This window comes from Osmerus eperlanus, chromosome 9, assembly GCF_963692335.1.
Source record: "Osmerus eperlanus chromosome 9, fOsmEpe2.1, whole genome shotgun sequence".
Lineage (NCBI taxonomy): Eukaryota > Metazoa > Chordata > Actinopteri > Osmeriformes > Osmeridae > Osmerus > Osmerus eperlanus.
In genome coordinates, this window is record NC_085026.1 from 1,105,853 (window position 1) to 1,131,886 (window position 26,034).

Below are 26,034 nucleotides of genomic sequence, written 5' to 3' on the forward strand. Positions count from 1 at the left end.
TGTGCCATTTATAGATTCAAATATAACAAGTGTGTGTGTCTTCAGATGTCTGAGGTCAGTGTATGTCTGGGTGTGCCCGAAGCCTCTGTTCTCCCAGTGAAGAACTACAGTCGGGAAGTGGATCTGGACCTGAACATGGACATCCTGCTGCTGAGTGCTCTGGTCCACATGATGCGCTTCACAGACAACTACTTTGATGATGTGTCTGAGGAGGGTCTGGAGAAAGGGGACTAGGAAGCCATGTAGCCATAATAACCAGTCAATCATGTTGAGACTGTAGCCAACAGCACATTGATCAGTGTACTTGCACACAAATATTTTAGTTTGTAATGGGAAAACAACCATATCATTCTGCTCATCTGTCTGTCTGTTTCATTGCCTTTGTTTACATAATGCTCTTTGGTGGAGTGTTTGAATAAACTAATATTCATGTTTAAAAATAATACTCATTTTGCATGTCATCATCTGAAATATATAATGTTAAATTTAATTTTATGTTTTTGTCCACACAAGACATTTCCCAATCTAAAATATGCTCACAAACATTACTGCTAATTTCTAAACAATTAATGAAAGAGACCCTGTGATGAACTTGTTTTATTACTTATTTTAACCTTTAATCACTCCGACAGTGCAGTACATACTTGAAGACAATGCAGACATCAACTTATGCTTGAACAGTTGTTTTCCTGTATTCCTCCTAAAAGTGCTCTCTCAGTTCTAAGGTTAGACTTTCCCCAGTGCTCTCACAATGTCTCTCCTCATGAATATCATGAATGAAACAAACATATGTGTTACATGCACGGCACATGAGATTAAAGTTCACTTTGCTACGAAAAGGCTCACTCCATTTTCTTGGATCACTGATGTACTATATTGAATTATTTATGACTTCTGAATGCCTCAAACACCAACCTGAACCTTCACAACAGATGAGTATAAACTGACCAGGGCCCGTCATTGTTTCGGTCATGTAAAGCATTGTGGGAAGCAACAGAGTTGTGTAGGACAGACATGACTACCAACAATAGGCATCAGGAATTACTTGAGCGATATTCATAACATCTCACCTTGCTACTCTCCTTTGTGTGCATAAATAGGCTACATTTAAGCACATCTACAATCAAGTGCAAAAAAAAAAGAAAAGCTATTGATTGATTATTATTCAACATTCAGACTAAGAGTGATCTTCCAAAAAGAACCAATAACAAATGTTTGACAGTAATTGATCTGTAATGTTACATGATTGGGTCTCAGGAATAAAGAACTTTGGACTTTATTCTGTAAGTTAAATACAAAGTACAAAAAAAACAATGTATTATAACATATTTTTTGTTTTTGTGTTTTGATTTCGAAACACTTCCGATTATATGTTTTTTATAATCAAATTCTGTCTATAACATATATAGTGTAGATACCTGTCAGATAGTTACTTCATTTCGACTACTGTTTTGGCTTTTAGTCATGGCCTCGCCTTTTCTAGTGTTGTTCCCCATTTGGCCCCTGAGACTCCCGAGTCATGCAATAATACAACTCTCTAAACCTATTTACTGAACCTCCTTCATATTCTGTTTTTTCGCAAACCCTGTAGAGAGCAGTGGATGGAGGTGAACACACATAACAGCCCTGTGTGTGAAAGATCTGGCCAGAAGTATCTGTACCAATCCCTCCCCGTCTCTACCAAGTTGCCCCACTCTGCCACCTTGCGCTCTCCCTCAAAACTCAATCTTGCAGGCAGGAAAGGTCTCATCCTGCATGGCCACAGTGCTGTTGGAGCCCAGCACAATAACAGCAAGCTCCCTCTGTCTGTGCAGAGTCTGCTGGTACCACTCCTGCATTGCCCCCGACTCAAAGGTAGGAATCAAGGTGACCTGCAGGGGAGAGAGAGTGGAGAGAGGAGAACAAGATGACAAGTGAGAGACAGAAATGGTAGATGGGCAGAGGTGAGGAGACGAGATCAGAATGACACATGGTAACTGTCTTATTGTCTGGCGGTGTGTGTGTGTCTAACCTCTACAGAGTCTGGCCAGGAGGCCTTGGCATCCAACAAAGCGTCCAGAGTAGGCCTCATAAGCCCCTCCCCCTCTGGTTTGTCCCCACTGATGATGTAACATGAAGAGCGAACACGCTTGAAGAACTCCACGTCAACAGTTGAAGAGGCAGGGCCAGAGGGAAGGTAAGCAAGGTCCACATACACGTTGACCACACCCTCAGAACCAGCCTTAGACCCTATCAGAGAACAAAAGAAAACCAAAAAGTGTTGTTTCAACAACGTACAGTTTGTGATCCATGACACAGAAGTTCTTGGAATTGTTGTCAAGTTTTTATTAATTATTTAATTAAAATGGTGCGGTATTCCTTAAAACATTTATCAGGCTCCCCGCATCATATATATTGCTAAGTTATTACTATAGTTATTCGGATAGTTATAACATCAAAACAGCAGCAGTGCAACTATGATCTGCAACAACTCCAACCTGGTTTGCCAGGCGCTATCTTGAGACTCTTGACCCCCTTAATGGCTCCAGCTTGGAATCCAGGTCTGGTTTTGGCGGTCAGACCTCCGCCCACCCCAGGCTTCTGGGGGGCCTCCGACACCTGTCAGAGAAAACAATTTAAACTAACAACATGCTGGTCACAAGGAAAAAGCTGGACAATATGTCTCCATTCGCTCAAATAAAACATGCGTAACGGGGACTTCAATTCCTATTATGCTGCAACTGAAACAACTGTCTAAGAATTACATTTGAATAATGTATAATGTCTTTACAATGAGTTATTTGTATTTCTTATACAATTAAATTGACTCAAACTCACTATGGAGAGCTTCTTCCCTCGCATTGCACCACTCTTCACAACCTTCCCATGAACCACAGTGTCAGGAAGGGGTACTGGCATGCAGGATCCAGGCTGGGGGGGCAAAGGGGGGATGTCCATAAGGGGCACAGGGGAAGGATCTGGAGAGAGAGGGTGATGGGCGGGAGGGTCATGGAAAGAGTTGGATGGGTCACTACACGACTCATCATCTGAATCCAGAACTCCATCTGCTGTGGTAGAGGGACAATCCTCGGTGCCCAGGGGGGCATTAGCTTCGCTAGTAGACTTGTCCCTGTTGTTGTTGCTGTGGCTACGAGGCACAGATACTTCCTGGGAGCGATTGCCTGCATCTGACGGCTGGGGCTGCTGGGAAGAGTCTGGCGGTTTGAAATGTTTGAACTCGCAGGGTGAGACAAGGCACAAGTCCACGTCATGAGCTGGAGAGTCGAAATGGAGGGTGTTGGGACCTGAGGGACGCCCCATCTCAGAGCCCGGTCCCAGAGGTCTATGAGACTTCTTCAGTGGTAGAGACATCCCCACTCTGAAGTCTGCCTCTACAAAATGGCTGCCATTAGATTGTGTCTGTGAGTTACTGTCCTCCCCCTCTATCTGGCTCACAGTGGTAGGACCATGCTCAAAGGACATGGACAAGGACTCATCCACTTCAGTGGACTGAGGAGAACTGACCTCGGCTGGCAATGAGTGTGTGGTGGTGGTGGTGATGGTGGTGGCGGTTACAGAGGGAGAGACATCGAGCCCTTCTTTCAGCGAACCCAGAGACAGGAAACTCAGATGTTTCTCTCTGGAATTTGCCGTGGTTTTGGAGTCAGATGCGGGCTGCCCCTCATCCTGCCTGAAGGACTCTGGGGTGGAGGACTTTGCTACCAGACTGCCATTCTCATTGTCCCTACAGCCCCACACATCATCTGGTGACAGACAGTAAGGCGTATGGCCTGCACTGTTGGGTCGTGACTCCGGAGAGGCCAGCTCCACGGTCTCCTCGTCAGGATCGGGGCCTGGTAGGCACTGATCTTCAGGGGTGAGCCGGGGGGGGGGGCTCTCCTGCAGGCCCCCTTCCAGGAGGGTGTACTCTGTAGGGGTCAGATCCTGGATGATGCTGCAGTCACCTTTGGGTGGCTTGGTCAGAGCAGCTGGAAACCCCACAACTTTGGCTGGAGGCTTCTCTGGTTGATCACGGTTTTCAACCCGATCCCCTTCATCCTCTCCTCCCATCTGACGATCTCCATTCGTCTGTCCACCTACTGCACTCACCTCTTCTTTTGTCACACTGCTGTCTGTCTCTTTACCTAAACCTTCATTAATTACCTCTCCGCTTTTCTTCTCTCCTTTATCGAACCCCTTCTTCTTCTCCACCTCTTCTTCCTCTGCTTCTTTTCTGATTCTGAGGGAATCAGCTGTCATGTCTTCAGGAGTGGACATCTTGGTGATTGAATCTCCCTCAATCTCTAGGTTCTGGTCGACCTTCAGGCACTTCCATGGTTGGGTACTTTCTGTCTTAGAGATGGTATTCGACACGTTTGCTTTAGTTTGCTTTAATGAGCCCCCTTGAGTCTTCTTGGTGTCTAAATTAGAATCTGTCTTGATCTCTTTTGATGGTTTAATTGTCATTTTTCCTGTCTTCAGATCATTCTTTATCATTTCTTTTTTTGGCTTGCTTTTAACATCATTCTTTGGTTTTGAAAAGACAACCTCCTTTTTCAGAAGCTCTTTTCTCTTAGGTCCATTCTCCTCTTTCTTCACAACCTTCTCTTCCTTTTTCACATCTCTCCCTCCCACTTTCTTGACACTCTTTTCTGAAAGGCTTGCTTTCTGCTTCACACTTCCTTCTCTTCCTCTGACTTTATCAACCTCTTTCTTGAACTCTTCTTTACCCCCATTTCCATTAGTCACTTTATTCTTCTCTTTTATTGTCCCATCCTTCTTGCCTTCCTCTCGATTCCCCCTGTCTTTCCCAGTACCACTGCCAGGCTTCACTGGAACCTCTTTCTCCACAGACCTCCCACTGTCCTGGCTCTCTGTTTGCCTGGCCTCCCTCGCCTCCATCTCCCCCCATCCCTCCAGCTCTCCAGTGGTCATGGTGGGTTTCTGGAGGAAGGCCAGGCCCCTCAGCTTCTCTAGTCCATCTAGGAGCTTTGACTGTGGGGTGACTCCAGGGAACAACACTCTGACAACCTTCTCCTGGGGACAGGATGGGTGCCATACCAGCAGGGCACACACAGATGCCAGAGTCGTGACAGGATGGGTCAGAGGGGGTGTCTGTGCCGAGGAGGACGTGGTGGAGGATGTGGTAGAGGTGGGCATGTCGGGCCGGTTCTGCAGCAGTGTTTGATACTCCTGACTCTGTTTGGCTGGGTTGAGGACGTACAACTCTAGCCGGCCCACCCCCATCTTCTGAAAGAGGGTGAGGGGCTCAATAGAAGCTGCTTGTGGACGGAACAGAGGCTGTGGTGTGATGTCTAACTTCTTGAGCAGCTGCAAAGTTAGGGCCGCCTGGTCTTTGCTACTCAGAACACCATCTACACCTAGGAACAAGATGAGGAACTATTCAAGACCATAATAAAGGAAGTGTGTATTTAAGTTGTTAAATTTACTAAAAATTCTGAGGTTTGAAAACAGGACAGAGTGTTTTGTATTGTTGATTTGCAGTCGGCTCACCTGGCTGTAGTTCTGTCGGAAGGCTGCTGGGGGCGTTGAAGAACACCACTCCAATTTCTGGAGAGATCAGCCTCTTGGCCAAGTCACCTATAAAAAAACAGACGGAAGAGAAAAGGTAATCGAAAAAGAGTAAAAATGTGAAAGGTTAGAGAGACTGTAATCATCATTCCCATCACAGACCAGTGCCGATGATGCCTGTACATGTGATGCAGCTGGTGATTAAGATGTTGGTTACTGCTGTTGACTGCTGTGTTAACTTTGTTTGATAAGCCAATTGATAGCCAAAGCTGAATAACCTTGTTATTCACTCAATTTTATTTGAGTGATTTATTTGTCATTCAGACAACGTTTATTTGGGTATTATCCGAGTTGAATGGTGATGACGATTCAATACTGTAGCTTAATAGAGCTCAATGAATACATTGATAATGACTTACTCTCAGCCTGCTAGCTACCAAGTTATAGCAGTCAAGTGCCTTATCATTATCTGCTAGCCACTAACCGCTACGGGTGGGAATCTTTTGGTACATGACAATTCGATTCGATTCTTGGGGTCACGATTCGATTAAAAATCGATTCACGATTTTTCCAAGATGAAAAAAACTAAATATATATATATAGATTTTTGTAAGTTGTGAATCGATGTGAATCACTAGAAGACTGAATCTGCTCAACGTCCCAACTCTTCATTTACTGTCAGTTAAAAATTTAAGAATGGTAGTTAGCTTCGGAAATCATGCAAGTTTGTCTAACTTAAAAAATAGCCTACATAAAACGGACGTTTGTAAGCCCTCAGGGACCCCTTAACAGGCCGTGGCCTGCCTTCTCTATTAAAAAGTTGCACATTTTATATTATTTCAGATATTTTTGGCGCTTCCGAAAAGCTTTACCAGCTTCAATGCAAGTCCTTGGGTCCAGAGCCATACACCTGTACAACAATTTCAACTTCATAAAACGCCCTGTTTGCAAGATAATCGAGCCACAGACACGCACAGAGACAGACACAGATTCCTGGAATTATAGTATGATTAATGTCACCTTTGACATCTGAGCCCATCTCCAACTCAGCCAGCTTCCTCTCGAGGAGGGCGTTGATCCCGGGGAGGTTCTCGGTCCCAATGTGAGTCAGCAAAACCGCATCGACTCGGTCCAAGTGTCGGACCAGCTTCCAGAAACAAGCCTGAGGGTCGGACCCTCCATCCACTAGAATGGTGAATCCGTTAACAGCAAAAAAAGCGCAGTCTCCTCGACCGGCGGGGAACACATAGCAACAGGGACGAGAGAGCTTGAGGAAGCCCACAGTACTGGGGGGTTGGAGGCAGTCAAAGGGGGACGGGGGGGACAGGGTACCGGTGAGCAGGGAGGTAAACTCCCCTAGAGCCTCCATGGTGGGAAGCCCTACTGGAGGGTTGATGTTGAGAGACATGGGCCCCTGGAAGGGTTGGCTCTCCAAGAGGGCTTTTTTCCACTGGCCAATGTTAGGACAGCTCAGAGTTAGGACAGCTTTGGAGGTGGAGAGTGATGAAAAAGTGGAGCTGGCTGTATCTATAAACTGAGGGAATGGGAAAACAATTATTTGACCTGTAATGGAAAAAGTATTCTTGAAACGCTTGTGAGGTTTGGGACCATTTGTTTTTTTGTGAGTCTCACCTGTTCTGTGAGAATGTGTGTAAGGTGGTGTGGGGAGAACAGTCCGCTGTGTATCAGCAAGTCTCCAGTATCCTCCCAGCTCTGTCCAGCAAGGACCAGCAGTTTATGCCCAGACTGACTCTCCAGGAGCCCACACACCTGTCAAGGGAGATCCTCTCACTGTAAACAACTGTCAAACTATAATAGATGTAGGTTGTATGAAGGAGACAGCTTAGGCCCTGACCTCAGAGTAGAGGATCTCTTGGGATGGGCTAATCAGCACCTGAGTGTCCAACACTCCTGAGCTATACCGCAGGCACTTCTGCCCTGAGGATGGGGAAAGAGGGAGGTGAGAGAAATGCAAAAACAAGCATTTTCAGGGGTTGGTGAACATTTTGACATTATACCAGTGTAGAGAAGAGAGTGTCATGAATATTCTTCTACGTCTTCAATCAATATCAAAATGTAAAAAACAGCACTGGAACTCAGCAAAGTTTGACGCAAATTGTTTATTGGAATTCAGAGTGACAGAGATTACAACAAACGTCAGAAAGATCCCGGGGATCAGACTGAAGTTTTCTCCGGACATTTCACTTTTATAGTCTTCTCCCCATTGTATGGTAATATGGTACAATACTTGTTGGTTACATATACATTATGCATTCTTACCCAGTGGGTCCCTTGTCTTAGAGGATTCAAATGTCAGGTACTTCCCATAGACAATTCTCCCAATTTAGGCCCACTCTGACCTTGAACAACCAGCTGCACTAGGCTCCTGGGCGAAAGGCCACAAATATGTCTCATAAGTTATAGCTGGGCTTCCTGGTTCTTTATGGAAGCGCACACATATATTTTTCTCCCCCACTCAGCCCCTAATTATCCAGATCTTAGGTTAACCCTTGTGTTCTCTTCGGGTCATTCTAACCCATCAGTCATTGTGACCCACCGTCGTATTGCGTCAACTTTACCGCATACAAAAACAAAGTGAAGCATTTTCTTTTAACCGTTGGGCTGTCTCAGACCCCCTACATTGCAAAGGTTAAAAGAAAATTATTTTATTTGTTTTTGTATTGGGTAAAATTGGGTAAACACAACGATGGTTCGTTATGAACCTTTGGGTCATGTGACCCGAAGGCAGCACAAGGGTTAAATCTGCGCACAATGAAATTGTGCAGTGGGGTTCTGCTCGCAGAGTTTTGCTCACGCAGTAAATTTCTACTTGTGCAGTGAATTTCAGCTCCCCGAGTCTAAATTCTTTTTGACAGTTTGAGGGCAGAAATGTACCTATGGACGCACTGACCCTCTTATGATTGGTCGCTTTAACCCTCGTGCTGCCTTCGGGTCACATGACCCAAAGGTTCATAACGAACCATCGTTGTGTTTACCCAATTTACTATTTCCTACATTGTCTATTGCTTATGTCATGTTGATAAAAATGTCTTATATTTGTTCTCTGTAAAATTGTCTAACCCCCAAAAAACTAAAATCTAGACATTTAGTCATTACATTTACAATAGTTAAGCCAGTTGTTATAATTGAATGCCTAATTCACCATACAACGCTGCATGTACATTTCTGCCTAAGGGGTGTTCGCTAGGTTTACATTAACATTTGTAATTTTTTCTTTTGTGCTATGCAGTGCTATAAAATAGTATTGTATTTTCTGCATCGCATTCACATAAATAAGACACAGACAACCAACCGAGAAGGCTAAATTCGTAAGAACATAGTTGTCCATGTATGTCCATTTGCGGCCCGCTATATCCATGCCTCAAGAAACCGATCGAGGAGCAGGCCCTAATCATCAAGTTACAGACCTCGTGCAGTGCCCATGATGCAGCCTGCAATTAAGATGTTGCTTAGACTATACCCCCCCCCCCCCCCCCAAAAAAAAAAAAAAACGTATTTGTGAATTGCCAATTGAAAGGTAGTCCAGCAAGTAAGTCCTTGTTTGATGATGCCTAAAGCAATGGAAATCAAATCCTCGTAGAGGGTTTAGTCTAAACTACGGTTTAGACTAAACCGTAGTGAGTGGTTTGTGTAGTCTACACTGAAATAAAGTATCCACTTAAAATATTGGCAAAATATTAAAGAAAACCCTGCTCACCTCATAACTTGCAATCTTTTGCATAGTACGCTTGCCTTATTGAGTTTGTCATAGAAAGCAATGCGCTTTATACGACTATTACATGTTCACAAACCACTCATCAGAGCAATACACAGTATTTCAACTTCAAACTGTGTCGCGTGAGATCCGTTGTTCAAGCGCTTAGTGGAGCTAAGCTTAACGCTGTGTAGCCTATAATGCAGCTCAACGCTATGTAGTATTTAGCCTTTGGCTAAATCCGGTACAATGCATAAAATTGAAACATTTTACATGATTAACATGTAAACAAATTACATGGTCCCTTTTCAAATAAAAAAAATCATAATAACAACTAGAAAAGGTACATTTCCTGAAGAAAATGTGTGTGTTTGCTGAAAGCAGTTGAAACTATTTTATTTAGATAGCTTGAATAGTGATGAAGGTTTAATAAGGTTTAGAGCTGCAACTAACGATTATTTTAATAATCGATTAATCTGTCGTTTCTTTTTTCGGTTAATCCATGAATCGGATAAAAAAAACAAAATCAAAAAAGCATTAATTTCCAACCATGTATTAAAAAACAGAACTGACAGTGCAAATTCACAGTGCAAAACATCGTTAGAATGTGCACAAACAGGCACACAATTTTGAAAAAGTTATTAATATTAGCATGGATTTAATGCTATTATCCAAGATGAGCAATTTGTGAGTTTTGTTTAAAACTTTATTGAAAATTGAAAGGTTGTGGAAGTAGGCCAGACTTTATTAGAATAATCTGGTGTATATTTAAGATTTTTTGACACAATTTTGAAAAAAGTTACGATTTGCGAGGATTAAGCTATTTTCAAAGATTAGTGATTTTCTATCTTCACTTTCTAAACTTCATTGAAAAAGTAAAGGCTGTGGAAGTATACCAGACATTGTTAAGATACTCTGGTGTATGTTTGAGGTTTTATATTCCTAAAAATATTATAAAAGTCTACATTTTTCAAAATGGTATGGATTGTTTTCACCCGGTCCCTAACGCGATGCTGCAAAGTAGCGTATTCCGAATGTGAGACGAATGTCGAATATGAAACTAACTTCACCTCGGTATATTAACACACTGTTTCGATGTATTTAGTGTGAAATGCTCCCACACCTTGGATGACTTGGGTCGTACTGATTTCTCAGCCTCCGCCATGTGTTTCAGAACAACGTTACTCAACAACGTCTCTCCGATGGCCTTTCCTCTACCTCCGCTCCGCTCCGCGCTCAACTAAACTTGTTTTTATACTCAAAGAAATCTCTGCGACATATTGAGTGGCGTAATAATCGCGCGACACAACGAATCGATAATGAAATTCGCTGCCAACGCTTTTAATAATCGATTTTAATCGATTTAATCGATTTGTTGTTGCAGCCCTAATAAGGTTTTTAAAAGAGGTATGTGCAGTCAACAGTGTGAGAGTATGTTGTGGAAGTATGTAGGTGAGAGTGTTGAAAGTATTTATTGACATCACAAGAGAAAAATATTTCTTTATGCATTGCGATATTTTCTTACTGTTGAAAAAGGAGAAAAAAGTATCTTATTTACTTTAATACATTTTAAAGCCCAAAAGTATTAAAGATTGAGAAACAGAAAAAAGTTTGAACATTGGAACTGTGTTTCTAGCTCACTAGTTGAAATGAGCAAATATAGTGATGCAAAGAGTATATTGCATAACAGTTATCAATGTCATAGCAGACAAAAGTATGTCAGCAATAATGTTGGAAAGGTGTTTAAACAGTGTGAAAGTATGAAGGTGAAACGTTAAAGGAGCGTTAAACCCTAGCGTTGTCCAATCAGATTGGTTCCTTGTTTCTTGTAACGTAGCAACCGTTGGTCATTGTTAATATTTCTAGGTTTCACAGTTTCAAGATAGAGAGGAGAAACTAATCATGTGTCGCTGCACACCCAGTCCTGTTGAGAACAAAGTTACGTCATGTGACGAGACTGAATTGAAAGATTACATTAAAGGGGTCGTTGACTGGGTCTTTTGGGTATTTCACACTGTTCCTTAAGGTCTCCGAATAGGGTATGTAACATTGGTTGGGCTGAAAATGGCCCGGGTGCTGTTCTATGAGCCCTGATGCATCCTGTGAAATAGCCCTGGGAAAAAAACAAGAGGTTTTCTCCTTTTATGGTATTCTCATGAATATATAGATGAGCTGCACGCTGATTGGTTGGTTTACAACGAGTGAAGCTGCGGCGCAAAGACGCAACACGGCCAACAGCACTCACTGAAACATCGAAGGTGGAGACTTGAAGGATAAAAACGTACAAATAAATCAAGATGAACATTTTGACACCAACGTTGTCTATGTAGTGCAAATATTATAAAAAAGTTTTTTTAGGGGTGGGAAAATAATAAATAACTAGAGAGGGTACAATTTCTGGGGAAATTGTAGGGTGTGCTTGCTTGCAGATGGGTCCGTTTATTAACTGATATTTTTACAACTGATATTTCTGTATATTTTATATAAAAATGCCTACTTATTATTTATGAAGATCGCATAGATTTAAAAGCATAGCCTACATTTGTTGCTGCTCATGTACAATTGAAAATACAAAAAATGAAGTGTAGCATGTCCCTGTACTTACTGTAAGTCGCTCTGGATACGGGCGTCTGCTAAAATGACTAAATGTACTGTAAATGTAGAATGAACTTAACGTATAAAACGTCACCTTAAGTTTTTCCCTTCTACAGTAGTGATATTTTCAAGCATTTAGCCCACTCATATTGTATTCATTCATTAAGAACCACCTTTGAAACAAGCTTTTCTAAGTAACAACATTCTCACCGGCAGTATTATTAGCTAGATGGAATCGCGATTGAAACAGTACCATCTGCTAACTGAAAATATGCCCCCAAAAAACGTAAATAAGCTTGACATTTATTTAGGCGTAAATGGCTAATTCAAAAGAAGTTTGCTGGAAGTGATCATTGTCAGTAACAATGCCAAATACAACCATTTGATCTTACTTAGACTAGAGCCCTGCACAGTGGAGAAGCTGACCTCAGTAAATTGTGCTACGAGCAAGCTAGCCTAGCTGCTGTTGCTAGCCAAACTTAAGGGGATTGTTTGACTGCGCTGGAAATGAACATCAAGTTTAGGCTGTGGCATTGAAGACAGCGACGCACCACACAAGCTTGAGTTTAAATACATTATTTAATGTGACATTACTTACTGTACATGCAAGTCTTGATTTGCTTAAATGTAACCTACATGTGCTGCTAGTACACCACGGCACGATACTCGCTGTGTAACAGCACATCCATGCACATTGTATCCATGCGTCGTTGCTAACGTGTGCTGACGTTATGACGTAGGCTAGCACTGAGTACCCTTTGTTGACAAAAGGCACTTTTTGCCACAAAAACGTAATTTCAACTTAAAACATGCAACGGAATGTAAATAAAAATACAAGCAACTCAATCGCTAGCAAGACAAAACTTTTGACATCAACTTTGTCTATGTAGTCCAAATATTGACAGATCCTTAGGGCTGGGAAAATAAATAATAATAATAAATATAGCTGCAAGCAGCAATGACGGATTCCTCCTAACATTGCGAACCATTGAAAAATGTATATTCTTCACAAATTGTCACGGTATAGAAAAATCCATGCTGTAGACTTACCAATGGGATACCAAATCTGAAATGCAATACCATCAAGATCCACAAGGGCTTTTATTTCAAGCCAAGGAGTGAAGGGAGGGGGCTTGGTGAGCCTACCCATTCCAGAAAGCCTTTTATCTTTGTGTATCAGGGCGTGGCCTGTAGCGCCTCCTATGGGTAATGGTGGGTCATTTGTGGTGTGGTAGTTAATCATGGCCTATACTATCAATGTTTCAGAATTTTGAGAACTTTTTCTAAAATGCATTACCATCAAGATCCACAAGGGCCTTCACTTCAAGCCAAGGAATGAGTGGGGGCTTGGTCAGCCCACAATTTCCTGAAATGTTGTGTATGCGTCTCGCCAAGCTTGCGCGTGTGTCAAGGGAAAGGCTGAGTGTGTGAGAATGTGGAGGAGCAGAGGGACATTACATTGGAAATTTCCTTAGCATTAGCCAAGCATGCATGTTTCAAATATTCACCAAAAATCTACTTTTCATCTCACAGTCAACTTTTTCTCACATTTGTGTACTAAACATTCTCAAGAGTCTTCATATGAACTTGTGATTGAATCAGAGTATCAGTTTTTGACTGGCGGATGTGTAAAGCATTATTTTAGCGATAAATTTGATTTGCTTTATATCAATCATTTTTGGAGATATGAAGTTGCCTTTGCACATGGTAACATGTTGTAGTGTCTTCCACCGATATACCAAGTTTAGTGTTGATATCTCAAAGATTTGCTGAGATTTGACCCAAATTCCTGTTTGGTTGCTTTGTTGCCAATTTTGATTGGCTGTACCGGACAAAGGTTTTGAAAATACAATATAAAAGTAATACCTGAGTGAGGGTTGCTCTGACGATGATGTGTGCCAATTCTGGGGAAGATTGGAAAAAAATTGTAGGAGGAGTAGGCTTTCAAAGGTTTTTGATAAAACCGGAAATGGCGGAAAATCTATATAACCGGAAATTGACGTCATATGGTGTGTTGAACTCGTCTTGATCCAGGGAAACCAATGGTGCCTCATTTTTGAACATCAGTCATATGGTTCAAAAGTTGCGTGTGTAAACACAAGTCCAACTTTGACCCATTGGTGGCGCTAGAGTGGTCTAATGCGAGACATGAAACTTGGTGTGAATAAAGAAGGGACTGTCCTTAATGAGTGTGCCAAATTTCACAAAAAGTTACCGTATGGTTCTAGGGGCTGCCATTGACACCCATGGTACTATAATAATAATAAAACCTACAATAACAATAGGTTTCCTCCTCACGGAGGAATCCTAATAATAATATATATGTGAGAGAACAATGGTTGTGCTCGCCGAAGGCGTGAGCACACCCAATTATAAAGAATAAATATATATGAGAGAGAACAATGGTTGTGCTCGCCGAAGGCTTGAGCACACCCAATAATGCATGGTGCAGGTTTGCCAATGTTGTTGTTGTTCCTGGTGTGTTTTGTATACTTTTAAATTCAATCTCATCACATTAAATGACTTTGTTCTGTGCTACTGCTACAACTAGCTCGCTAGCCCAGCCGACACGCGACTGGTTGAGTGACCGGTGGCGTAACATGTACTGTAATTTTTCACTTCACGAAAAAGAGTCAGAACCATTATATGGTATATAAAGTCATGCTACATAGCCAGCGTATCGGATTTATTGCATTGTTATATATTCTATATCGATATTGTGAGACTACATTGCACCTAGTGGCGTTCACGTCAGGTGTTGGGCCGAAATTTCACTCCCCTCCAGAATTCCGCGCGCACTGCCTTCCTAGCTTATTGCTATGTGTAGATTGTTAAGCCTAGGTTCCCTCGTCTTAGGCTTTGAGGAAACTGTCAGTAGGCTATTTTATTCATGTTTCATTCAAATATAAGTGATGTTGCACTGCACTTAAGAGGATTGGCGGAACCAGACTTTTATATATGGGGTGGCCAAGGGGTGGCCAGAGCTACTTCAGGGGGTCCACAGACCAAAACTGAAAATGTGTGTGTAACCTTAGCCTGGCATCTAAGCAGTGTAAATTATTTATATGATTGCTGATGAGAAATAGAAATTCAAATTCACTTAAGCCTGAGTTCTTCAGTGTGGCTGAGTATGGTCCACTAGTGTTACTTTAATCAAATTCTACATTTACTATGCAGTGGCGTTTTTATATGTAAAAAATTGGTGGGGCAAGAACCATTTCAAAGTATAGGATACATACCAGTAAAGCTACAAAACTCCCTCTTGCTACTGATGTGTTTATTTAACACATCAACAAACAGCATGGCTCCACAAAACACTTTTAACAACAGAGCGGCTTGCTTCTACCAGGTAAGTAAGTAAGACTTTATTTATATAGCACATTTCATACAAGAATTGCAGCTCAAGGTGCTTTACATAAAATCAATAAAAACAATAATACAAGTGATAAACAATTCAAACAAAAATAAAAATCCCAATAAGATCTCTGTTCAAGAGAGAAACCAACTTTAAACATGCATCTTAAAAGTAACAATAATATAATTAATAAAAGTAGGAAAACCCTTTTGAGATAAAATTACTTAAATGCTTCGGTAAAAAGGTAGGTTTTAAGCTGTCTTTTAAAAATGTCTAGAGTGTTTGCTTCCCTAATATTTATGGGTAATTTGTTCCATAGTTTTGGGGCGTAATTGACAAAGGCCGAATCACCAATCTTCTTATGACTGCTTCTGGTGACCTCTAATAGGCCTGCATTTGATGATCGCAGTGTTCTAGCTGGTGTGTAGTTTATAAAGGAGTTAGCAATGTAGCTAGGTCCTTGTCCGTGTAGAGCTTTGTATGTGAGGAAAAGGACCTTAAAGTCAATTCTGAAGGTAACAGGGAGCCAGTGTAAAGTAGCTAGGACAGGACTAATGTGTTCTCTCCTTTTAGTTTTGGTTAATAATCTAGCTGCAGAATTTTGAATGAGCTGTAGTCTTTCAGTGGTTTTCTTGGGAATACCAGTGAAAAGTGCATTACAGTAGTCCAGCCGGCTGGATATAAAAGCATGAATTAACTTCTCTGCATCATTTTGGTTTATGAATGGTCGTACCTTTGCTATATTCCTCAGGTGAAAGAAAGCTGTTTTGGTCACTTTATTAATGTGAGAGTTGAAATTCAAATCTGAGTCCAGGATTACACCGAGACTCGTCACCTCTGGTTTAAGACAGGGGGTTAAACCTCCAAGATTCTTAATAAGCATCTCTCTTTTGGATTTGGGGCCACATAGTAGGACTTCGGTTTTGTCTTCATTTAATTTAAGAAAGTTAGCGTTCATCCATTTGTTTATTGCCAACAGGCAGTTGGTAATGGAATTGATGGCCGTTGCATCGTTGGGTTCAGTGGATATATATAGTTGTGTGTCATCCGCATAGCTATGGAAATCTATGTTATGTTCTCTGATTATGTCGCCGAGTGGTAACATATAAAGAGAAAAAAGTAATGGACCTAAGCAGCTTCCTTAAGCAACCCCGTAGCAGTTCTCATGTTTCTTGGACCTATGGTCACCTAAACTAACATAAAACTTCCTTCCTGTGATATATGATTTCATCCAGTTCAATACACTATCCGTGAACCCAATAAACTTTTCCAGTCTATTGATTAGGATGTCGTGATCAATTGTATCAAATGCTGCACTGAGATCTAACAGGATAAGGATAGAGACTTTATTTGCATCAGAGTTTAGTCTGAGGTCGCTAATTATTTTGGTGAGAGCAGTTTCAGTACTGTGATATAGTAGGTGTTGTAGTACACAAACTGGAGAGAGAGAGACCTTCTTGTGTAATTGCTCTCCTTCTCTCTCACACACACATGTAAAATTACCACTGTCATATATACAAACCTAAATTAGAAATGCAACCAAGCTCAGAACCAATGTGCCTACAGAGCCATACGCGAACAGCAATGTGCTCAACACCACTTAAGGCCACATTGAAGCAGAAAGACAACTTTTTAGGGATACAGATCCATTCTATGACAACAACCTTAATAGATAAGTATGGACACACTGACACTTGTCATTATCTATATCGATTGATCCAGCTCAGAAATATGACCAATGCACGGACCAGCACCACAAAGGCAGGATGATAAAACATGCTTTCACTCACCAAGGCTGAGAGCTCACTTGGAGAAAGGTGCCTTCTTTTGTATGCTAACCGTTAGCCACTTTTTTTCAAAAACCACTCCACGTTAAACCTGCGGTTACTTTTACCAGCAGTTTGAGCGATGACAATATTGTGGCTAATGGGCACCACCAAGTCGCTTTACTTCAACTTTCTCCTCCAAATTAAGGGTTTAGAGGGTATATACAAGGGTATATAACCGCTGCTCGAGTATGAAATCCACTTTATGCATTTTCTCAATTTATCTGGAGTTTGTGAAGCTAACAAGCTAGCTAAGACAATCTACCCTCCTCGCTCTTCTTGCCGACTAATGTTGGCGCTAGACAGACAGCCAATCAGGTCTGAAATACAAAATGACGCTGTGGTGGGGCTACCGGTTGCCTGCCCCACTTGGCATCAAATTTGTGTGATCCACATTACATTACATTACATTCTGAGCATGCGTATTAATACTTTCCCACGTCCAATGTACATTGCATTGTGAGAGAGGGGCTAGCCCCACCAGAGCCCCACCTTCACGATTAGCCTATGGCCGACTACTGCAAACTCGAATCGGCAGAACGCAGTCTGAAGCAGCAAGTCAGGGACCAATGAACATGAAATAAAATAATGGGTGGGGCAGGTGGGGCACTGCCCCACCCATTAATGACCAGTCGCCACTGTTACTATGAATATACTGTGTCTCTACATCTGAATTGCAACTCATTTCTTTCTGACACACGCTGTACTGTACTCACAAACTGGAGAGACTTTGGTCACTCTGTTTTCAAGAATATATAATCTGGGTCTAACTAGGTTAGAAGTTAGATCCTTTGATGAATCTTTTACATTAAAACATAACTATTAGTGTATAGCTTACTCCTCACACAAAAAATGCCACAGCCCAGGAACACTCGATTGGACGATTGTTCCTTTCTGACCTAGTCAGGTCATTACAATAGATTTCAAATGGCTAAATGATACTGCTGTTGTTTTAAAAGTGTGCTATATGAAAATAAAAAAAACGAAATTGATTCAACAACACCACAGTACGACAACTGCGCTGTTAGCTACTAAGGTAGTGCTAAATGCCAAACAAAAACAGAGACATGAATTTGTTATGGGATCAAATTGCCAATATGCATATTTTTCTATAGCTCTGCAGCCCAGCAACTCAACTTTCATAACACTTTGTTCAGGAAGCCTCAACCCCAATGCTAAACCTTAAAACGATGACTGTAATATGATGCTCTTGTCTTCCGTCGCTGGCGCTGTATCAGATGCTGGCGTAGTGATTTATGACTGACTGGTAAACTTTGGAAATATCCTCGATTGAAAAAATGCGCTGCCAGATGTCAAAAGAAACGCTTCTTTTAACAAGATAAATTAAATGTCAATCAGCATCCAATTGCCAGGGATAGCGAATTACATTTTGGGGTGGCACCTGGGGTGGCCAGTCAGATATCAAGGGGGTCCAGGGTGGGAGAGTGCAATCATCCAATCTACCAAGCAACTCAAAATGAGAGTGAATACCAACAGAAAAATATTACAGGGGATTTTAGCACATTATTTCGGGCAGCTACCCACACGGTTATCTGTGTTGCTCATTCCACGAATGCACGATCCTTACAAGTTGTACCTCGTTGTAAAGGTGACTAATCAGGCTTTCCAACGATATAAAATACAATACCAATTGGTATTATTAAAGGGTAGGAATAATCGACCGAAATAACGTTTCCGAACTTTTTTTGAGGAGTTTAGTATCAAAAGCTTTTTATGGCTAACTTTAGAAGGCATGAGGAGCCACCAATTTAATTTAGGGGTGTGTCAGATCTTATAGTCCCAAGATATGAGGGGGGGGGAGGGTTTCGGCAAACGAGCAGAACTACTAGAAAGTGCATTTCCTGCTGAAAATGCGATGAAAAATATAAATATAATATAATAAAATAAATACATAAATGAGAAAATACCCGCAAGCTGAAAGCTGAAATGAATTTCAGAAATGTGTGAGTCACACAAAAGAGGGAGTGTGGAAGCTGAACTGCATCATCTAACAAAGCTAAGAGCTGAAATAGGCTACAATGCGGGAGAAGCTGAAAGCGGAACTGTTAAACTGTAAAAGTATTAGAAGAAGTAGTCATAACAAGAATATTAGTTTTAGTAGCTGAAATTATAGTTGGGATAGTAATAGCAATAGCAGATACAGTAGTATCAGTGGTGTAGTAAAATAAAACAGTTCCATTAGCAATAGTAGTAAAAGAGATATTAGCAGCATCTGCAGAATTAGTAGTTGTAGTAGTGGCATAAGATATAGCAGCAGGTGCAGTAGTAGTAGCAGCACTTGTAGTATCAGTAGTGGTTGTAGTTGTGTAGTGGTGCTCTTAGTCTTTTAATGAGACCAGTTGACTAAATAGCGAGTTGACTGAGTGGTGCGTGTCTGTGTGGTTGCCACGGTGATGGCGCAGCTGTGATCGTTAATGAGCTTATCAAAGGGCAGAGAGAATAACAGACATTTACCTAGAATCCACACCTCAAACAAGTTAACCTAGACACAAAACTATACGTCCAATCCAATATCCAAAAATATTTTCAGAGACCCAAGATTCTTCCAAAACCAAAGATATCCTTTATATGTCTGTGCGGTCAGAAATACGACTCTACCGGCAGTTTCAAAAACGTGTACCTTCTGCTTTCTCTGAGAAATGTGTCACCCGATTTGCATTGGTCTCTATGGGGCGAGAGTTGGACTTTGGTCTCGCTCTCTTGCGGCTCTGAACAAATGTGTAAGTCTGTTGGATTCCACAGACAACTGTCTATGACCAGCACAAAGTGTTCTATCTTTTGATCCAAAAATGAAGCATGAAGAGTGAAAATTGTAACCAATTTAACCAGATTCCAAAGCTCCTCTCCACTGTAGCGTTTCAGTCAGCACTCTAGGCTCTCACATACACACCCATGTACATTTATATTTAGTCATTTAGAAGACGCTCTTATCCAGAGCGACTTACAGTAAGTACAGGGACATTCTCCCCGAGGCAAGTAGGGTGAAGTGCCTTGCCTCGAGTGGGTTTTTTTGGGCACGCCCGGGAATCGAACTGGCAACCTTCTGATTACTAGCCCGCTTCCCTAACCGCTCAGCCACCTGACTCCTTTGTAAATCTCAGAAATGGTCTAAAACACTCATGAAACATAATCAGTGATATTGAAAAAAGTTGAATAGATATCAAAAAGCTGATTTTTCCTTTAATAGTTTAGGGTTTGGTCAACATTTTTTGTTTAAATGGTGGCTGTAGCTGAAAGATTGAGGAAGAAGAAGGATTTGAAAGTTGAAGAAGTTTAAGAGGATTTCGAGAAAAAAAACTCAATTGGAAAACCATGTAAAAAATATTATGAAAATTGATTTATATTAATTCAAGCATAAGAGGTAGAAAGTTGAAAAGTCACAGCAGTCATAGCCTGAAACTGCAGATTTTTTTGATAGCTGAACGGTTTTAATAGCTGAAGATTTGAAGGAGCTGAAAGGTGCCACGGAAGAAATAGAATAATAATATTAAAAAGTTGAATAAAGATTCGAAGCAGCATTCCAACAATAAGTATGCAGAATAACAGTAGTGTCTTTGCTTTCAGCAAACACTAATAATAATAATAATAGTGTCAGCTTAACATGGCTGAAAGGGATCAATTGCCAAATAGCATCAAACGCAGCACCACGCATCTTCGGGTTCTGAAACTGACACCTACAACTTCAAACACTGCCATCGTTAAAACAATCGCTGCCCTGAAATCTCACTATAAAACATGCACAGACAGACAAACATGATTATAATGTAGACAGAGAAACCAACATCAACCGACATGTCACCAACATCTTACTCCCCGACCGCATCACAGCACTGTTTCCTATCTATAATTCTCTGATTCTCTCTGTGTGTGTGTGTGTGTGTCACCGACTGCATCACGGGCACTTTGCTCAATAAACTGAAATACAAAAAGGTGAATTTTTATAACACTATTTACTTTGTCTTTGCTAAGGGGGAGCCCGTCATTTTGGAGCCCTCTGTACATACTTAGGAAAAGTTAATATGGCCATTAACAGTCGGCCACTTCGCACACACACAAAAACTCTCAATTTTCCTTTTTTCTTCCTCTGGGGAACCTAGATAAGCCGACATAGCAGGTTACTTTAGCACCTGGTATTTCAAAAATAAATATGGTTTATGGCTTGTAACAGACAAACACACCTGCACATTTACCATTACACACGCACACACACACACACACCTGCTATACAACTAACATGCACAACACTGTGAGCTCACCTGTACCCTTGAGTATCTGATGGGTGTGGTGAGAGAGGAAGTCTCTGAGGTGCCGATTCAAGTTGCAGGAGGTCAGGTCCACATCCCATGAACGTATACCTGGACAGACACATGACACAGTCAAGAACACACACACACAGTCATGAGACAGAAAGAGACAGAGACTGAATTGTACACAGGCCTGCACCCACAGAAGCAGGCCATTCGTCTAAGAGCTCCTACAATAGCCGAGACAGTCCACAGAACACACTCCCCTAGGCACATGAAGACCTCACAACGCATGTATTACAGGCAATGTCTCCAGGAGCAGGATATATCACTGGACAAAGGCCACTGTGAAAAATCTGACCAAAGGCCAGCACATAAATTGAGATATAGGGTAGGGATATTGTATAGCTGTTTGTTATGCATCATATCGGCTTAAACGGAAACGACGAGAAGAAAGAGGAAACAATCTGCACACGACGAAACACTGCCTCTTGACGCAGCATTGTAACTTGCAAATTGTAGGCTATGCAGTTGTACCGCCACGGGCACTGATTTCAAATCAGTTGTTTTTTAATCCAGGGTAACGTCGGCTGTGAATTCAGGAACAGCGGTATCTGAAAAAAAGTCTCTGCACCCAAATAATTCCGCCCCTCGTCAGTTGCCATACCTCTTTCGATCTCCTGGGCGATGTGTTCCGCCTGGTTTGCGTGCTTGATCTGTCCGATGATGATGAGGACGGAGTATTTATGATCGGAGAAGTCTGGGTTTCTCGCCGCATCAAGTCTAGGCTCCTCCTGTACTCTCCCTTCCACTACCCAACTGGACGCCATATTGGACAGTAATTCAGGGATATGATGTCATTGGTAAACCTTTCAGCGCTAGGAGCGCTAGTCTCTCTCCTAGTCCATGTGCAAGAGGCGGGCCATTGTCCCAGACATTCCAGTGGAATGCAATGAAACTCGCTGAAGAATTGAGAGCATTTGATAAATCTGGTCATTTATATTTTGATGCACATCCCTTAATGTTAACGTTTTTACAACATATCACCGATTACTTTGAATTAATTATGGCACTGGCCATGTTACTGTATTCAGAGACATTATGTTGAATTAAGCTATATTATACGTAGCCTGTATTTTAATGCACGTCCTTAAAGTTTATGTAATTTAAGCAACAAAGCACCGATCGCTTATATTAATTATTGCATGTTATCATATTATTAAGCCTTTTTCACGCACAGACGCTGCAGTGCATCAGGTTCGTTCTCTTTTCTTTTTTCTAACACATTGTACGCTTATCTCTTCCTTTGCACAAATTCAACATATTGAATAAAAATAGGTATAAGCTATCGCAGTTTTTATAAAGTCATACTTTATTAATCCCATTGAATTTGTTTTGGTCAATTCTGTCAAAAATGGAAATATAGCAGAGTATAAGGGAACACAATATTAATACAATAATTTCCATCATCAACTGTTTACTCAATTTGTGTGAAGGCTAGTTACATTTCTGTTATTCAATCTTTCACAAACACTTGAGGACGTAGAAGTTGCAAGACGTTCCTCGAGGACAGCCGCAGAGCGTTCCAACTCTTGCGCCTTTACGCACGGCGCACTGTTCGCCCGCGTCACACTGAAAACAAACAACAAAGCATGCCTATCAGTAATTGTAGGCCTACAGCTCTGACAATGACCTAGAAAAAATAACAGACAATACAAACTTAGAAAATGTTCTACGTTTAAAAAATATATAGTGAAAAATCAACTAAGTTATTGTGGTACAGAATGATTAGGCACATATTTGTTCTTTTGGACTATATGCTAAATTAGTCTCTTACCGAAGGAAGCCATCCTAGTTTTTTCTCCGATGATGGCATTTGTTTGTTTTTCAGTTTTTCCAGGACTTCTTGCAAAGCTTCAATCTACAAGGGAACCATTCAAAGCATGTGTTTACCGATGTTTGTTTGCTATCCATCAATGTGTATTGAGTTCTATTCAGCCGCTATTGGGGAACCCTTCGGTTAGGAGTCATTCTAAACACACACAGTAAGACAAAGACCCATTTGAACTGTTCCTACCAGATCCTTTTCTTCTTGAGTCTTTGGCGGGAACTCCAAAGAACGGGTCTCAAACGATTCCTCCCCGTATGCAAGGCATAAATAGACACAACAGGTGGCGGCGAGAAAAAACGTGCTGACGCTGGCCATGGTGCTGAAGACGGCCTGAACAAGTCTGCGGAGGACTGTGGGTTCCGACGGGGGCTCAACAAGGTCTGTATGGGTTTGGTGGGCTCAGTGGCTCAGAGAGTAAACGGGGCCCACACTTTATAGCTGTTTTTGACATCAGCCATCTACTACAATATTGATGACAAATTCCACATGATGTCAGGACTGACACAAGGTTGACCTACAATTTCCTGGGAAGGTCGTGAGTCTTGATAATGTAATGTAACACCCGAATCTCATTTAACGGTCAAGTGATGGCTGTACAGCATAAGAAACATACATTTATATGAATTGGGGGGAGGGGGGACGGTTCTTCCACCCCAATAACCTAAGATCACATCTGACCTTCACATCAATCTGTAATCAAGATCCAATTTCCTGCTGTGTGCATAACCTCTCTGGACCACACTGTGTGTGCATATGTGTGGTGTCTCGCACAGAACCTCAATTTGGCCTTGGGGAATGTCTTGTACACAATGAATAAGGCCACACAATGTCTCAACAGACAAATGGATCTACAAGGCTCCATCCGATTTATCTTTTTCTATTCCACAGAATCAGAATCAGAATTCGGTTTATTCGCCATGTATGTTATACAAACACAGAATTTACTGTGGCAGGGAGGTGCAAAACACTAAACATATACAGATCTTAAATTAAGTAAAAGTACAAAAGTTTAACTATTTCTAAGAACTAAAACAATCTAAGAATACAACAATTTAAATATAAAATAAAATATATATAAAAATAAGAATAATGAGCAGCGTGAATGGTCAACATAGTGCAATCGGATACTGAGATAAAGTGGCTTATGCATACTGAAATTGCCATTAGATGGACTTATAATAGTTAAATAAGTGAATGAATGTCAATGGGAGTCTTTGGCCTTGTTGAAGAGGCCAGTAGCAGATGAAAAGAAACTGTTCTTATGGCGTGAGGTTTTGGTCCTGATGGACCGCAGCCTTCTGCCAGAGGGGAGTAGCTGGAACTGGGAGTGAACAGGGTGGGAGGGGTCGGCCACAATCTTCCTCACACTCCTCGAGGTGTGCAGGTCCTCGAGGGTAGGCAGATTGCAGCCGATCACCTTCTCAGCAGTGCGGATGATACGCTGCAGTCTGCTCTTGTCCTTGGCAGTGGCAGCAGCGTACCAGACGGTGATGGAAGAGGTGAGGATGGACTCAATGATGGCTGTGTGGAAGTGCACCATCATTGTCTTTGGCAGGTTGAATTTCTTCAGCTGCCGTAGGAAGTACATCCTCTGTTGTGCTTTTTTGGTGAGGGAGCTAATGTTCAGTTCCCACTTGAGGTCCTGGGAGAGTATGGTGCCCAGGAAGCGGAAGGACTCCACAGTGTTGACTGGGGAGTCGCACAGGGTGATGGGGGTGAGTGGGGCTGTATTCTTCCTGAAGTCCACAACCATCTGTTCTGGCTACACCAGGTCACCAGGTTGTCAGCTTCCCACCTATAGTCAGACTCATCCCCGTCAGAGATGAGCCCAATGAGGGTGGTATCGTCCGCAAACTTCAGAAGTTTGACAGACGGATGACTGGAGGTGCAGCTGTTGGTGTACAGGGAGAAGAGCAGAGGGGAAAGGACGCAGCCCTGAGGAGATCCGGTGCTGATGGACCGGGAGTCAGAGACTTGTGTTCCCAGCTTAACGCACTGCTTCCTGTCAGACAGGAAGTCTGTGATCCACCTGCAGGTGGAGTCGGGCACGTTCAGCTGGGAGAGCTTGTCCTGAAGCAGGGCAGGGATGATGGTGTTGAAGGCAGAGCTGAAGTCCACAAACAGGATCCTGGCATAGGATGCTGGGGAGTCCAGGTGCTGTAGGGTGAAGTGGAGGGCCATGTTAACGGCGTCATCCACAGATCTGTTGGCTCTGTAGGCAAACTGCAGTGGGTCCAGGAAAGGGTCTGTGATGGCTTTGAGGTGTGCCAGCACAAGGCGCTCAAAAGACTTCATTACCACAGAGGTCAGGGCGACGGGTCTGTAGTCATTGAGTCCTGTTGGCCTTGGCTTTTTGGGCACAGGGATGATGGTGGAGGACTTGAGACAGGCTGGCACATGGCATGAAACATATTAATCAAATAGGCTAGATCTAGGGGAACATCTCAAATTCAGAATCAGTCAGTGGGCTCATTTCTATGGACCTAAAAAACTGACAAAAGTATCTGTATTTGAAAATGAAAGATCTGAAATATTTGTGTGTCGAATTTCATAAAACTTTAATATTTTGCTGTTGAATATATCATATCTGAATTATTTGTATGCCGAATTTAATAAAACTGAATTATTTTGATCCAGAAATATACATTTCTGAAATTCAGATAGCGGGAATTCAGATTGTTGAAATTCAGATTGCTGAAATTCTGACTGCAGAAATTCTGATTTTGTATGAACTAGGCCAAAGGTTAAACAGCTTGCTTTCACAGGGAAAAGTAGATGATTTCAGATTGACTGAACTTTACCTCTTTACAAAAACTAAGAGTTTCTCTTTGGATAGAGTTGGAGGATGGAGCCCAATGAGGTAAGTGCTTTTGAAA

The 26,034-nt window shown here is 41.8% G+C and overlaps 3 protein-coding genes across 5 annotated transcripts in view; 1 reads left to right on the plus strand and 2 right to left on the minus strand.

The window, feature by feature from the left end:
• Nucleotides 1-591, plus strand: part of LOC134026243 (interferon-induced protein 44-like) — a 41,897-nt gene extending 41,306 nt beyond the window's left edge. For all 3 annotated transcript variants that reach the window (XM_062468787.1, XM_062468788.1, XM_062468789.1), the window contains one exon: nucleotides 46-591. In XM_062468787.1, coding sequence (XP_062324771.1) covers nucleotides 46-234 — 189 coding nt within the window. In that variant the 3' untranslated portion in view covers nucleotides 235-591. The remainder of the gene's footprint in view (nucleotides 1-45) is intronic.
• Nucleotides 580-22,138, minus strand: map1sb (microtubule-associated protein 1Sb). The gene is made up of 10 exons (XM_062468782.1): nucleotides 21,935-22,138; nucleotides 21,280-21,378; nucleotides 7,367-7,449; nucleotides 7,144-7,281; nucleotides 6,532-7,045; nucleotides 5,494-5,580; nucleotides 2,818-5,360; nucleotides 2,478-2,598; nucleotides 2,012-2,229; nucleotides 580-1,871 (listed from the first exon to the last, which is right to left on the minus strand). Exons 1-10 carry the CDS (start codon nucleotides 22,095-22,097, stop codon nucleotides 1,716-1,718), a joined length of 4,122 nt encoding a protein of 1,373 aa, XP_062324766.1. The 5' UTR covers nucleotides 22,098-22,138; the 3' UTR covers nucleotides 580-1,715.
• A 486-nt stretch (nucleotides 22,139-22,624) lies between these two features.
• On the minus strand, nucleotides 22,625-23,576 carry LOC134026246 (cocaine- and amphetamine-regulated transcript protein-like). The gene is made up of 3 exons (XM_062468793.1): nucleotides 23,345-23,576; nucleotides 23,105-23,188; nucleotides 22,625-22,899 (listed from the first exon to the last, which is right to left on the minus strand). The coding sequence occupies exons 1-3, from the start codon at nucleotides 23,471-23,473 to the stop codon at nucleotides 22,792-22,794; spliced, it is 321 nt and encodes a 106-aa protein (XP_062324777.1). The 5' UTR covers nucleotides 23,474-23,576; the 3' UTR covers nucleotides 22,625-22,791.
• Between the last annotated feature and the right edge of the window lie 2,458 nt (nucleotides 23,577-26,034).